At 35.7% G+C, this 16,875-nt stretch overlaps 1 protein-coding gene across 2 annotated transcripts in view; it reads right to left on the bottom strand.

Moving 5' to 3' along the window:
* ADCY1 (adenylate cyclase 1) overlaps positions 1-16,875 on the bottom strand; it is a 160,156-nt gene that overhangs the window by 31,828 nt on the left and 111,453 nt on the right. For both annotated transcript variants that reach the window (XR_010028070.1, XM_063158793.1), the window contains exons 8-12: positions 13,544-13,699; positions 9,929-10,123; positions 8,050-8,147; positions 4,795-4,879; positions 1,014-1,103 (exon numbers count right to left, since the gene is read on the bottom strand). Coding sequence is in view for 1 of the 2 variants with exons in the window: in XM_063158793.1 (XP_063014863.1) it covers positions 1,014-1,103; positions 4,795-4,879; positions 8,050-8,147; positions 9,929-10,123; positions 13,544-13,699 (624 nt within the window). In the remaining variant the exon portion in view is untranslated. The remainder of the gene's footprint in view (positions 1-1,013; positions 1,104-4,794; positions 4,880-8,049; positions 8,148-9,928; positions 10,124-13,543; positions 13,700-16,875) is intronic.

Genomic DNA, 16,875 nt, shown 5'->3' with positions numbered 1-16,875 from the left:
GTCAGCTCATGGGGATAAGCCAGTTAGTATGTTCTCAGGGCAGGTCCAGGGACAAGTGAATACACAAAATACAAAACATGGGGCTCGGCATCTCAGCACTGAAGCTCATGTCTTCTTAATGGTCAGAACACATTGTCAAATTCCTGCAGAGAAGCATAATTTGAAATATCTGCCTCCTCAGCATTTCCAGTTGCATTTCGTGTGCTATTTTTATGTGGATCCTTTCCTTTGAATAACATGTTTAATGCATTAGCATTGGCAGCCAAAATGCTAAAGATGAGCGCTAGGAATTGGTCAAGGCAACTGACTGACAAATACTTTTGAGGAAGTTTGAAGACCATTTTAATTGAAGTTGACCATGTTGAACTCTCTGCTATTCTACAGTAAAGGAGGCTCAATTTTCAGAAGTATTGAGCACATTCACTTCAAATAACAAGCTTTTTAGACATTAGATATGAATGGATCATATCAATAGCACAATGTAAGCTCCTCTTCTCGTTACACAAAACTGTCAATATTTTAAGATCTCTCTATCTTTTCTGATCTGCCTGGACTAAAAATATCCCCATTATTACACAGAGGTATCTTCTATAAGGTGTCACATAGAAATAGTAATCTTGTTTTGACACCATGCCTTGTCTGTCCCAAAATATTAGCCATTGAACTAGTAAGCAAGTTGAACATTGAAAAATGCTTTTCCCATAAAGTACATGACACCAGCAGTCTACATGATGCTAAAGTTTGAAATACAAATTTATATTGGTTTTGAATAGGTATTATCTGTGTAATTTGCTAATGGCTTTGCCATTCCTAGTTCAACACACTGTCTCAGGCCAATGAAAATCCCAATTGCAGAAAAGGGGTTCAATTTTGAAGAAACATGCTCTGCAAATATGAAAAATAAAACAAATAGGAATTCATCTGATGAGAATATGGTATGTATTAAAGGGATCTCACAAGTATGTTCTTTAAACACAATGCTCATTTAAGTGAAACTTGATTTAAATACTCACCACACAGCCTTGAGCCACAGAGTATATTAAGATCACAATAAAAATACACAAAATGGTACGAATTTGTATTGTCAGGCACCCTGGAAAACACTAAAAAAGAAAAAAAAAGTATATTTGAAAGTATTTTTAAAGTGGGGTTGTTATTTTTTAGTAGTCTATAAAGAGAAGTGAATAAGGGATACAGAAATTTCACCTGTACTACAAATTATGAAATTGCAGTTATTGTTGTGGAGTAACTGTAAGTGTGTAGGTGTATTTTAATGATAATTACAGTTTTGGGGATAATAAATGTAAAATTACTATTGCTATATATTATTTCTCACTATGATTAAAACTTAGAAATTTTTACTTGTATGTCTACTCATGATGCAAATAATATTCTAGGATGGCATTTGATTTTGCTCTCGTGGGGAAAGTACCCAAAGCAACTTTTGAGTTGCAAATTTTCAGCCTCTTTTGCCTTGCAAATTGTGATCCAAGATAACATACTGTGATAGCATAGAATTTTGGAATGGTATATGTGTCTTCTGCTATAATAGGCAGGTTAAATGCCAGGGTAGTTTTAATTATTGTGACTCATAAAAATATTGAATTTTTCAGAAACAGCAGTCGACAACAAAAATATCTGGTGAAATGGAGTCTTGAACACATTCTGTTTATCTCCACTTTTAGCCTGATTCAATTTGTCACACTATTAAGTGTAAGTTCTTGCTGCTATGAAGCCTGTGGCAGAATGTAAGAGACGAAGGGTAAGTCTGTCAGGCTGTGCACTTTGGGCCTGTTCCAGTCGTTCTGATAAACTCTGCTTCCAGGTAAAGCTGCTTTCCTTCCTTTCCCCTTGCACTAAGAATATTTGGGGCTTCTATTATCTACTAGATGTATCTTTCAGACCACAGGACTTCTTCTAGTGACTTCAAGGGTCAAGGATACAATCCAAGAAACAGTCATATTTAAAGTGGGGACTATCCTATGTCCTTTAAAAGGAGGAAGCTCAGGTTTATCAAGGTTGAATTTCACTAAAGGTTAAATGGAGCAAGCAAACACCTGATTTTTGGATGAAAGTCAACAGTTTTGAAAAAAAGCTGTTCATTTCACCAGCAAAAAACATAGCTTTCAGCAGGCAGCCTAGCAGTCAGAGAAAGACTACTGTAGCCTTCAGAATACAGCAATTACAGGGAAAAAAAAGTAATCATGAATCTACAAATATATTCTGGCTTCAATATGGGTTAAGTCCATGTAAACATAGGTGTGGAGCAATCAATATATCGGTAGTAGATTTGTATTACAAATCTGAAGTAATTTTCTACACCTGTGTAAGTACTAGCATCAGTAAGATAGATTGGGATACCTGAGGTATATCACCTTTAATAAAACTGAGCATATTGAAGAAAAAATACCTCAGATTATAGGAATCTGAGACTGAAAAGCTACATTTCAAGGGAGATAGAGCAATGTCCAAAATTACACTATGAGAAAAGACTATTTCTGCATTCATTCATCACTATCATATAGTTCTGATTGGAAGGGACCCCAGGGGGCTCAAAAGTACTGTCTGCCTTGAACCTCAGAGTCTCAGGGCAATTTTTGCAGAGTTGGTTACTCCTCCTGTGTCATTGCACAGCATCGTTTCTTCTCAGGACCTGGACTTTGCATTATAGGTTCTATAGTTATAAGATTCCTGTTTGCCCATTCTGTTAACCTATCTAGGACCCACTCAATAACCATCCTGCCAGCTTTTCTCACAAAGTTGTATTCATTTGAAAACATGACATGAGTATTTGCCGTGTCCTCCTCCAGGCTGTTGATAAAAATGTCTGACAGGATAGGATCCAGGATAAACTCCTGTAGTATCCCACTTACACTGGTTTCAAGGTTACCATAAAGTGCTACACTCTGAATGTGATTATCCCCATAGTATTTTACCCATCAAACTGTCCACTTAACTAGACCAGAATCCTGTATCCAAGTGAGGTGGAACATATGTGGTTTTATCCATATAAATAAAATACAAAATAATTTTGCTTGAAGAAAAAATATTTATACCATTAATTAAGTTTGCAACCAAATAAGCTGTCTATTGCTTATTAAAGAGATAATACCCATGGTTTGAAGATAATGCTGGATGGTTAATAGGGATAAAGAAAAGTATGGATTCAAAGATCACGTCCTGACACATTGCACAGACAATTTTTTTGGTCTGTGTAGCACATACATGTTTTAAATGTTGACATGGTAGGCTATTGGGTTAAAATGGAAAACAGACCTCTAAATGATAAGGTATGAGACATGTCTAAATTAAAATTCTGACACTATTAAGATTTATACTTCTGACTTTACCTCATTCTAAATTGTATTGGCACTTTTATGATAGCATAGAATTTTGGGCTTCATTTTCTTTGTTTTATTTGTGAATTTTTTTATTAACTAAATAAGTAGTGTCAAATTACCAAAATGTTAGGTAACAGGTACAGTAAAATATTATGAAAGTAGTTTTATGAGTGAGGTGTTTAATGCTAAAGCATGGAGAAGCTGAGTCACTTGTGCAGTGTAAAAGAGCAAGTGCCATACAACTGATTAAAACAGGGGAATGATTGTTTTACAATTGTACATCCATTATTCACATTATATTACTTTTAATTATTATAAGACTTTTTTCTTGCCATAAAGTTTTAAATTGTGATTCTAAGGTTTTATATTTCTTTATTTTTCTAATGCTGGATTTGATCCTGTATAGTATTGAATCTCTGGAGGAACCTGGAATAAATACAAATTTTCTTGACTGACAAAAAAGATGGAGTACTTCTTATGTTTGCACTAGCCCCAGGTAAATTGTATAAAGAGAAGTAAATTGCTACAAACTTAATTTATACAGAGAACAGATGATAAACTACTCTGCCCTAATAAAAAAAAGAGATCATCAAAGTTACTCGCAAATAATTTTTTAAATTCATTAATAAGGTTCTTTTCAGCACCTGATACTTGGCTAATATACTATTTATGTTCCCATGAAAGCACATACTTTTCTTGTGCCAAAGGGCACTTTTTAAAACTAAAATTAGTGTGTCCAAATCAGAAAAGCTCATTAAATGAGTAGGTGTTTTTTCCTGATATTTGTCTGAAAAGACTAAATTTATATTAATCCAGTAGAGATTTCTTTCATCAGAAAATTAGCCTGTAGATGTTGTATTCTGATCTGGCAGACCTATTTCCCTCCTAAAACAACCAAATGTCCTTCTGCATCATTCCTGTTGTGAAAATATAATGCAGGAGAATTAATCATTACTTAAGGTCTTGAAAAGGCCAAGGATTGTGTGTGCAAAACATTGTGCTTTACCATCAAAACATCTGCTGTTTTGGCAGGAAAAATTTTGAAAACAGAGGGGATGTTAGCAGGACTTTATATCCAGATCAGCTGGAATGAAAAGGAGAACTATTGTGCAGTGTAGTCAGAAAGGAGTAAAAGTCAGGTTAAAGCAGTTGATTTAAACACAGTATTTAGTCCTAGGTGCTCAGGGAAGATATAGCAAAAAACAAAGTGTAGAATTAATGGAACTGAATGCTACACTTTTGTAACTAACGATTACTCATGTAAAAAGTCTACTTTCAGATTATGGTCTTTGGTTTTCAAGTATCTAATACATTACTTAATAAGCAACTTTAAACACATAAATTTCAGACTCTGTGAATCTGTGAAGCATACACTGATGGCTTCATATTCCAAAGAACAAACATATCATGGACACCAAAGGGAAGAATAGTCACAAAATCTTAAATCACTTACTTGTACTCGTGTGACATGTAGGTACATAATACAAGCCACTAGGAAGCATATGCAAAACACCAGGAGAACAAGAACTACGGTACTCCTAGAATCAAAACACAATAGAAGTAATGCAATGCAACTCAGTAACACATGAGGACAAACTACAGTTAGGGGTCCTTCTAAAACAGTATTTTATAAATGGTGGAGGATGTCCTCCTCAACCTTGATGTTATACTAACCATCATAGTGCAAATTAAGCAGTGATGTCCACTGCTCTCAAGACTATGAAATTAGTAAATGCTCTTTTAAATGGTCCCCGCTCTGATGTCAGAAGGAAGATCAAAGAACCTCAAAAATTCAAATGTATGTTAGTCAAGAGAGACACTTTCTAATTGTAGGCTAGTGCAGAATATTCAGCATGATGAGTCTTCCAAGGAGAGTGTGTAACTCAATTACTTGACCTTGGCAGTGGTGTTAATAGTTACCAGATACTTTTTCTGTCTCATTCCTCTTTCTCAAAGATTCAGAAATCAATGATCATATAATTTAGACACTTAGGAAGTCAAATAAAATCAGAGAAACCTGCCTTTTAATGAAACAGAAAAACTCCTTCCTTTTGAGTCTTCCTCAATGGTTAGACAAATCTTATGCTTCAAAAAGACGATTTAATAATTCTTAAATTTTAAATCTTCCCTCTTCTGATCTATCAAAATAGGCTTGTTCTGAATGAGAAGAGGGGTGCAAACCAAGACCTTTCTCCAGAAAACTTCTTTTGGAAAAGAACCTTATGGATGTGAGCAAGCTGACAGAAATTAGTCCACCAGTGTGGGTGTGTTTGATTTCTGCTCAGAGATAGCCTGGCCCCATGCCAGGGCTGTATGACAGCAGCATAACATGATCTTCACACCTTTTTTCTAACTTGTGAGGATAAACCAGTCAGTCCAGAAGCCAAGTGAACAATGGATTCAGGCAGTTATGTATCTGTGCCCTTAACGATTACTGGAAAAAGATTGTTTTTTAACAGCAGAAGTGCGAAGTTCTCCTGTAGAGATTCTAACTATTTGACTTTGATTTCAAATTAATGTAGCAGTCTGTACTGATACAGGAACTGGGAGAATTGTGTGGTGTACTCTGTGTACTCAGAATGGGAAGGTGACTCTGGCTGCTTTTAGTGTGGACTCTGAATACAAGTATTAATCAAGGCAGGATCTCGTGCCTTTAGAGATTTCCCTTGTATCCAGAATGCTAGAAATGAATGCAGGGGACATGCCTGCAACAACATCTTGTAATGTAGCCATAGCTGACAACTGACAGTAGTGCTGAGTGGCACCCTGACAGACATTCGGGTTGGCATCTAAAAAGGGCTACATTGCTTTTTTGAAAAGGAAACACAGAATCGGACATTAGAAGGGTTTCTAGTCAGGGCTTTTAGTGGCTACACTGTCTATGTGCCTCCATAATTGGACAGCTTAGGTTGACAGGAACGTAGCCTTATTTTGACCACCTCCATCTGGGAATAGAAAATGTGTCTTTAGTTGAGAAGCTGTTTTGCTCAAAAGATGATAAGAATTGTGAAAATAGCAAGTCTATTGATTTCTGTATATCTATGCAGTAATTGACTTTCCTACAACATTTTCTTGTCTAGATGACCATTCTCCTCCTTGAAATATATATATATATATATATATATATATAAAGAACTTCTCCCATTAAGGTAGCATATTACAAGCCTTGTATTAGATTTGCATTCTCTTGCCACATGTATAACTACTTTGGCAATCTAAATAGCAGCTTAAAGCTCCAAACTCGGGAAAGAGGGGAATCTTTTTCCTATACTTCCAAAGTTTTAATTTAGCTCATGTGTGCATCTGTGTCACAGCAAGGGAAGAGCCCAAGAAGATTTTGGCTATATGAAGCCACCACTCAGGCACTGGAAGAAAGAACTTAGGAGCATTCAGTGGGTGGCTTTTTTAACCAACCCAGTCCATCTTCATTACCTTCTGTGGTGATATTCTTCTGGAGCTCGTGTGTCTGTCAGATCACTACTTAAACTGACGCTCTGCCCATCTGTTTTAAAGTGACGCTAGTTTTTCGAAAGGCTACTATATGATTCTTAGAAATTCAGTCTAGATTCAACTACACTAATACACTTTGTTTCTCCTTGTTCAAAACTGCTATGCACTGCAGCTGTGGCTTATTAAAGAAGAAGGTGAAAGACTTCTTAATCATGCTCCAATTAGTCGGCAGAGTCATTAGTCTGGAAATGGTGTAAATGATGACTAAGTTACTTTGAATTCTTTAGATGAAAGGTACTATATTACAAATTAGTGTTTCTATGTTATTAATATGAATAAACTGTTTTTCAATCTTTCAACTAAAAATAATAGAATATAGAAGTATTATTCTAACTGGGGATTTGTGAATAGAAAGGACCACAATTTAAATGGAATTTTCAAAAGCATTATCCTATAGCTAGTTCTATTCCTCCTGAAGTAGTTATAAAAGTGAATAAATTTTATTGTTAATGCTTTGATATTCTAATCTGAAAAAAGTTCATTATTCATAATTTTTATACCTTATAGACAATTCTACCTACCTCTAGATTTGAAAGGGGTGCAATTTTTTTTTATTTAGTAAGCACTCACATAGAACTGACAAAATCTGAGGTAATCACTAATTAATCACTCAACAATAGGCATAGGACACCTCCCAAACACACCACTTGGTTATGTTTACTTAAGTACAGTCAAGGTTGGACTAAAAGTTATATATGCATAGCCAAAATACACACTCTACAGTTTATGTAGGGATAAATACCAAAAACTTCAATGAATGCTATAAATGCAGGCCTCAATGCAGCTGGATGGGTACTTTCAGTAGTTCCCATTAAACTCTGCAGGGTTTTATCTCTGTTGCTATCAATACCAGTACTTAATCCAAAGTAGCACAAACACATTTAGAAAAGCTGCCATAACACCTTTGTTTGTAATGCAGAAATACTTTAAATAAGTTTAAAATAACCACTAAATTTTAAATAAACACTGAAATGTATCTTTTTCCCCTGAGTGCACACTACTACAAAATAAAAAATTATAGTGAAAAGTATCTCCTGTGGACAAATGAAAGATATAACAATTAGACTGAGGGGTATACTAACAGAGAATCTCCCATGTGAAGTCCCCATTCCTGTTCCAAAGACTTTAATTTTTGACCTCTGCAGGAGGTCTGAGGATGTTCCACTTTGAGTTATGATGGCAAAAGACAGAAACTTACTGTGGTATTATTAGAAGGTAGACAAGGCCAAATAAGGCAGCTAGAATTAGTGAGAGAACTACAGCACTGGTGAAGTACTCATCCTGAAGCTGGTGGTACTGTTAAAGAAAGGAAGAAGTGAAGACAGTAAATATTTCATGTATACCCAGACACCCACACTTGTCCATTCCCAGTAAGAAAGAACTGTATCCTAAAATAAAACAAGCCCCTACTTAGTTAAAAACATGATGGCTTAATTTGTACTGAAAAAACAGATGAGGGAAGTCTACATAAGATTTTCCTTGACAGACTTCTCTTTCACCTTGTAACTAGTCAAAACCTGTTTAGGCTCAGATATAAGTTTATCTTTTTGAGAAAAAAAATCAGCCACTTTGAACCAGAAGCGGGTGGCCCTCCCTCTTTTTACTCATCATGATAAAAGGCCATAGACTCCTTGCTGCTGCTTTCAAGAAGTTCTTTCACCTCAGCTGCTCAAGGACGGGACTCTAGTGAGTGGACTTGGAGGCAGCCGCTAATGAGATACATGGGCTCAGTTTGGGGCAGCTACTGTTCCTGATTCAACTAAGCTACAGTATTAATGAGAGAAAGATTTCCAGGGGTTGAAAAACAAAAGTGTTTTCTCAGAAAGACCCAAACTTCAATGTCATTTACACAAGAAGACTTTTTATTTTGAAACAAAAAAGTTACAGTCTAATAATAAATTACTTTGGAAACTTGAACCCAAAATTTATACTTTAAACCTTAAAAAATTTGGATCCAATATGGCACACAGCCTTCTAACTTGAAGCAGTAGTGACCTGAAATCTTAGACTATATTGTGACTTACAGTGGAAAAATAAATATTAGTGCAATTAATGAAAACCATACTACTTTTGTTTTTTCAAACACATAAAGTAAAGGCTGTAGATACAAATAATTTGTATTCACAAAAAATACTCCTACAAGGTAGGAACAATTGTTTACTGATATGCATGTTTGTATGGTCCGAGTAAATCCCCTGCTTTCAGCACAGCCACACTGGTATAATATTGCAACCTTGTCCAGAGATTTAATGTTTGGGGTTTTTCGGGTTTTTTTTTTGTTTTTTTTTGTTTTTTTTATATTTTCTAGAATTTCTGGATCAATACTTACCAGGTTACCTATACATCTTCTTGTGAATAACACTTCTCCAAAGCAGATGAGTGAGTAGGCAGACACATTGCAATGAGACAGCATTAAACAAGTGACTCAGACAGTTTGGAGAAGGAAAAGAAGGACCAAAACACAGGATACATAACATTGTGTAGGATCCTGACAAGTAGGACAATACCTATCGTGGCAATGATGCCCTGAACAGGGAATAATGAGCACTGACTCCATGACTGCACAAGGCTGATCAATTGCTTTGTTAAGCTATACTGTATTATACTATACTCTTAGAAACTTGTAACCCTTACAGACTGTCCAATACAGCTTATCCTAATTAGTCAATCAATCCAAACACAGTGTCCAATTAAGACATCACCCTTTGGTAAACAATCTCCATAACACATTTCACATGTGCACAACAGGTGCAGCAAATGGAGATAAGAACTGTTTCTCATTCTCTTCTCTGAACTTTCTCACAGCTTTTCACAGCTTCCCAGGAAAATCCTGGGTGAGAACTATGTCTCTCTCTGTTCAGAGGATACGTGATTACCACAAATACCAATCTTTCTTTTTATCCCCTTCAAGTGTTTCCATAGAAGGTAGAAATTATGTCACCCTCTTATCCGAGAAATAGTCCAGTGGGGTATTTGAAGATAGTGTGTAGAATTTAAACATTGCATGAAACCCAAACAAAAACCCCAGTGCTAATTGGCTTATGGTCAGCGAAATCAGTAAAAATAAAGTCCCTTACTTTATTTTCACGCTCAATTTGCTTATACTTCAGGGTAATGAAGTTCAAGTCAGCCATCTCAGACTCAGTTTGCCGGGCCTCTATCAAGCGGCTGATGTATCTGTTCACTCGAGTTCCTGGAGTGCTGTATACAATATTGTTAGAAAAAGAGGAGCGATTCCTGAGTTTTTCAGAGGCTGTCCTTAATGCTCTCCTCTGTAATATGGGTGAAGAAAGAAGCACAGATTTTATTAGCACTGAGATTATGCATTGCTGTTCATATTACTTCAAGCTCACAGAGAGGATGGGGAATTCATTAAGCAAGCAACTACAAAAGACAGAGTTCTTATCTCTGTGTGAATGTCACCTTTTAAAAATTCTTTACCTGAAATCCTGATGTCATTCAAAGCAAAGAGAAAACTCCCACTTCATTCCAAGATTTTAATCCAGAAATTCTTTTCACATATGGCCCTGACACTCCTCTGCCACTGAGGGAATAATCAGTTTGTACCCAGTAGAGTTATTTTACCTTGCAAAATGGTTTTATATTGGTTTGTTTTCTTGACAGAAGACATGGAGCTCTGGACATCTTGAAGACAAGATAACCAGGTGCTTCATTACACAAGAAAAGTCCTACTGTCTAGGTAACAATACATGTTTCAAAAAGATATTTACCCTAAAGTCTTGGACTTAGGGACTTAGAACTACAATGTGACTACAGAGGGTCTGAAATCTTAAGTGTTATCTTTAACTCACCCAGTTGGCTCTCTTGTTAAGACCTCTTGAGTATGCCTCAAGAGACTTGCAGATCCAGATGGAGCCATCCAACAAGTTATCAGAACTAAACTAACTGCCTAACTGGCTCCTCCAAGGCTGAGATAGCACAACTATAAGATAATTATTCATAGTCCTTTCCAGTGGAAAAGATTTATCACAGAGCATATCTGAAGGGATTTTAAACAAGCTGTCTCACTTTTCACAGAGAGCACTCAGGAGACATTGAGCAGTATCTCAGCCACGCTGGTGGGAACCTCCAGTTGAGGGCACTTTAATCTAAATCTTTATGGCTAGATCTGCTCTGTGAATGGACAGGGGTCAAGCCGACTTCCCAGAACAGTTTTGACAACAAAGCTCAGACAAGTTCTACTATTTCTGTAAAGTTAAAGGAACATTTTTTTATCTAGCATCTGGAGAGTTCAAGACAGTTCAAAAGATTATGAAATAACAAGTCTACGTAGGATATAAAAAGTAGAGTATGTCAGAAAGATGTAAAAGAAGAAAACAAAATTTCTCTGTTCAGAATACTCAGTCCTAAATACCCACTCTAGAGGCTATACAACAACATATCCTTTTAATCCAGACGGTTAAAATTATGGTGATCACTGTCTAAGTAATCTTGCAGGAATAGCAGTTTCCTTTTGAATTTCACAAGAAATTCTTAGGAGTACCTCATCAGTGAACAAATTGTGAACTCTTGCAGATCATTACCTTACATAGCTTATTGTTATTATTATATTATATCTAAATCCTTATGAATAGTGAGAAGGGTTCTCTGTTGACTGATATCTTAGTTTTCTGTTTGTGAAGAAAAATGGACCCCAGCAAAGATTTTCAAGTCTTGCTTTGCTGGCTTTATATGGAGAGAGGAAGCTACATCAGCAGTAAACAATTAAAAGGTTACATTTTTCTTCAAGCTTTCAGATCCCATTACCTGGTATATTGTCTTTTGGTGTAAAAGCTAATAGTTTCAACATGAAAACTAATCTTAAGGACATACATTGGTTAGAGAGCTTAAATTATCAGCCAAACAACTATTTTTAATGTTTCTACACTGAGAGAAATTTGTTTTCTTGAAGAAACATTTCTATCAGTAATTTGTAAGGAAATTGAGTGCTTTTAGGAAAATAATAGAAACAGGAATTTCTGTGTCAGAAATATACAATTTTGCTCTCAATAAACTATAATTAGTTAGCATATGTATTGCATTAGTTGCAGCAGAAATACATCTTCAAGGATTTTTTACAATTCAAATGTAAGCCTATAGTATAACAACAGGGGGGAGGAAAACAGTATTTAAATAAATGTTTGTTTGCATCGAAACCTGAAATGAGGGTAGATGAATATGACTGTTATTCTGATATATGGAATAAATTGTATTATTTATGCCATTTTGAAACAGGGTTAAAGTTTCTATTCTTAATCGAAAAAGCTGTTTCTTACATATAATTATTTCCTCTCAGTCTCCTATTTTTATCTCTATTATTATTTTGCCACAGTAGACTTCCATCATGTCCTACATATGATCAAGATCCAGTATTTATGTTTCTCAGAAAGGCACTGGATTCAAAGCCTTTAAAAACCCCACGTGGTTTACTTTATTTACATGATTTGAGTACTGAAAACTCTAAAGAAACCCTACATAGTAACACAGTATATTTATATTCGTATAATATAATACAAATCCATGATGCGTTACATAAAAGTTACAAAAGCCCAGAACGGCAGTTTCTGTTACTGATAGCATTGTAGAACTTCACTGCCAGTGTTCTGGCATGAAAAAAATTCCAACAGATCACTAACAAATCCACATGGGTGTTTTCTGTGTATATTACCATATTTATACATATGTGTACACAAGACACAATGCAAAGTATTGCATATCCTTCAAAGAATGTGTGGGTTATTTTTTAAAATACTCAAAGATACACTAAGTCTCAGTTGGAAGGCCTTGTACATGGCCAATTTAAAAATCAAATCTGGAGTTTCTGAAAGTCTTCACAAAAACTCTTTTTAAAAGGAACTAATTGACTTTTTTTTCCTTTTCCTGCAGAGAAAACACAAGCACGTATAAAACTCAAAATATGAAAATTTGAATGCTTTCTGAAAGTAAGATTTAGACTAAGTCTTTAATAAAAGAAAAGAAAAGAAAAAGAAAAAGTGAAGCAATCAGTCAAATTGAATTACTGATTCCAGCTGCCACTCAGTGGTGGAGTGACCTGTGTAATGTTGCCACCTGCTGTCAAAGAAAATGGAATGAGCAACTCTTATTGTGCTTATCCATAAAGTTACAGGCAGATCCATATACAGAAAAGAAGCAAACCAGGCTACTAGTATGTAAAGAGTTTTGATTTTTGGAATTACCAGGCATCCAGGAAAGCGGAATTTATATTTGTATTAGGGACTTTTATGTTTAGGATTTGTATTATGGACAAAGAAGGGTTTTGGCTAATCAGTTGCCTTTCCTATTTCACAGAACCATCTAGGGAAAACAATTATTCTGTTGGTTTGCATTTGTGACCATCAAATTCAGACTGGGGTGGACAAAAGATACAAAAGAATATATGTTTAAAAGAATGGAAACAGCCTCAGAAATTCCAGTTCCTGTAAAAAAAGCCCTTAATAGAAGGCACAAGGACACCTATGCTGGCTTTTCCAAGAGCAGCTCCAAATTTGAGGACTTTTATGATTAAATTTGGTTTTTATTTACTGTGGGAATTAGATTTTTCTAGCTCCAGCAGGAACACCATAAGCGCTTTTATCAGTTTGTAACATCATCCCCTTTGTTCTCAAAGATGGTCTGCTTGATGCAGTCCTGGAATTGATTCCCAAAGACTGCACTTGGCCCACATGGACTACCTTATCATCATCCTCACACGTCATGACGTTGGAGAAAGGGATCTCTGCTTTGAACATCTTGCGACAGTGCATGAGCTGAACAAGCAGATAGCAGACGGTCTTGAACTTCATTCTTTTGGCAGGCTTAATGTCTGAGAGAATCAGTCCAGGAAATATCTGTTGGTCAGAAAACTAATATTTAGAACCATGGCCAGAAAATAATACTCTAGTCAAGAAGCAATTCTTTTTGATAAATATTTCACATTTGCAAATGAAAATTACTTCATCTTTCTTCAACATGAGATGTAAAGAATCTATCAAACAGGCTTTATGTAAACTCATTCTTAACATTTTGGGAACTGTTCTTTTCTTAAAAATGTGAACTATAAAGTGTGCATTAATGACAGACTCATAAAAAAGGCAATATTTGTATTTCTTTAATATTAAAATAAATTTTTGAAAATACAGGGAAAATAAGGAGGCAATTAGCATTCTTATTAAATGACATTAAAAAATATAATTTCAGTCTTCTTTGTTCCTTATTTTTTTACTTCAGCCATAGGAAGTTCATTAAAATCTGAATAGAGTAACTTTTGCTTTAAAGATATATATATATACATGTATATGCACCTTAAAAGAAGTGTTTGAGGCATTGAGGTTATAACTCACATCTTATTTCTACAAAGCAAGAAGTGTTATACCGCACAGAAATACTCTCAGAGGTTTAAGTATAATCTATTCCTTTTCCACAAAGCTCTTTGTTCAGCAAGGACATACATTTCCTTGGTTAACTCTTAAGCATGTATTTAACAACTGCTGACTTTAGTAAAGCCCTAGCACATACTCAGGTGCTTTCTCAGATGAGGATATTGTATCCTCAATGTTTATACCAAATTTATTCATCCTTCTGGCATGTGGAAAGTGTTAATGAGAAACATGGCAGGACCCCATGCCTCCTCAGTATGGGAATTCAAGCTTGTAAAATTAATTTCTTCTGGATCAACAAAGTAAAGAAGCACAGAGGAAATGGTCCTTAGTTTTCCTAGGTATAAAAGATAGAAAAAATCACTTCCAAAAACTTTACTCAAATGCTATTAAAGTCCACAAATGACAATGAGAATTTGCTGTGCATTATTCGCAATACTATGATTTACTAGAGAAGTTTCTTCAATGATCAAAGAATGAAGAAAAAACCTGAAAGCATTTGTTTAATGCATGTTTTCTTGGACAACTAAATTTGGATGGGCAGGGCAAATGACACTGATTATATTCTGAATGGCATCTTGAATATTGGCTTGTTGTTATGTTTAACACACACAACCATGCACTAGCATTTTCTGGAAAATCGAGGTTATTCATTATTGACCTTTCAATACCTTGTTTAGTCAGTTACACACTGGCTATGAAACACAATAATGACCAGAATGTTGCACTTGTTATTTTTCTCCTAGCAGCCATGTTGTCAACATGTGAGGGGCTTCAAATGTGCAAAGGTGCCTAGGTGCTTTATTGTACACTGGAAGACTGGCTGAAGCTAGTTAGCATTACTGCACTGTGTTACACTGCACAGTCAGCAGCTGAAATCTGGAAGGACATTTGTGTATCTAGTGCAGAGTCACTTGTGTAAGGGTAGTTTAACAATAGCCTGCGTGAAGAGATTCCCAATATGAACCGTTTCTTTCAAGGGCTTTCTGGCAGAAGACATGCCACTGAAGATACTGTACAAGGATATTCACATACTAATCATCCTTTAGGTATTCCTAAGGACACCAAGTAGATAGTTGTTAGGCTTGAGTATGGCAGATATGATCTATTTTTGAGCTACAATTCCCAAAAGATAAAACATACTTTTTGCAGAAGTATTCCACTTGTAATTCTTCCTAATATAGCCATAATTCCCCTAGGACTATGGGGAATCTCTATCAAGTCTCTCTATCAACACTTTGATACAACAAAAATGAGCAACTTTCTTGAAACTCCCTCCAGTTTTGCATTTAATTTTATTTTCAGAAATTTACATGTAGACGATATCTCAAGAAATCATTAGCTCATTGCTCAAACCTTCCACAGTGGACATTGCATTAAGTCAACAATTTTGATGACTTTAAATAAATTATGATTTTAAATAAATTCAGAGACCCGCAAAAACTTCCTGACAGCCTTCATTGTGGAAATGCCACAGTGTAGATGCAAGAGTGGCAAAGAATAGGTAGAGAATCTTAGTAGCAAAAGATCCAAGAAGGCATGATTGTGAAAGGTGATCATATGTGCATGACTATATCCTCCTACAAGGATTTGAGTTCCTATGAATAGAGAAGAATTTAGACTTTCCTCCATGCAACTTTCTTATAATAGATGTGTTTCTGAGAACAACCTCCAACGTGAAAACTTGGAATGCACTCTGAACTGTGGCCCTGCCACCAACATAACTTTTCTCCAACCACATGTTTTTATTCAGTTTCTTGACTTTATCTTCAAATCAGTATGTAGAACAGTTTTAGCTCGTACCATCAACTGGTTTCTTTTAGCTTAGAAATCTTACAAGCAGATAATACATCAACATTATGCACCCTTTGTGTGTTGGAAATACAGCGAATTTTTCCAGCTGTTTCAGAGTTAAATAGAAATTTCAGCTCAGTTCTCTGAAAAAAAGGAGTAGTGTGAGATCCCACATCAAAGAAAAACAAGGACAAACTGGAATGAGTTTAGCAAAGGTTCACCAAAACAATTAGGGTTTTCAAATATATGACATACAAGAAGAACCTGAGGGAATTTAGCTAATTTATCTGGAAGAAGAGAAGGCTAAGGAGGGATCTACTTGCTTGTCTTTAACCACTTAAGTAGTAATGGCAGAGAAGACAGAACCAGAATAATCCTGAATACTACTCAGAAAAAAGAACAAGGTGCAATGGATAGAGCCTGTAGCAAGGGAAATGCTGATTTGATACAAAGAAGTTTACCTGTGAGGATGATCATGCCTCAAGAGGCTGCCAGCCAGGGAAACACACAGCACTTACTCAAAGGTGGATCTGACTGCAAAGCCAGCAAAAGCCCCATCCAAATTCAGCTGGTGTGCAATGCTATGGATACAGTACTGTGTAGCTACTGTACTTCATGGCTGGCCAAGAACATGGCCACTCAAAGGACACTGCATACACACAAGTTGGACACACTGACAGTTCTCAGCAGATCCATATAATTTTATTTATAATTTTGGTTGATTTGCTGAGGTGTTTTTTATTTGGTTTGTTTTCGTTTTTTTTTAATCTAGTCATTTCAGGACATATAGATTCTGCACTTGGACTGAGGATTTTTCATCCCACTACTATATATACACAATATCTAAAATTAAA

This window comes from Melospiza melodia, chromosome 1 (genome assembly GCF_035770615.1).
Source record: "Melospiza melodia melodia isolate bMelMel2 chromosome 1, bMelMel2.pri, whole genome shotgun sequence".
In the NCBI taxonomy this organism is placed as follows: domain Eukaryota; kingdom Metazoa; phylum Chordata; class Aves; order Passeriformes; family Passerellidae; genus Melospiza; species Melospiza melodia.
Note: the sequence above shows the minus strand (reverse complement) of the source record. Positions and strands in the feature narration are given on the sequence as shown.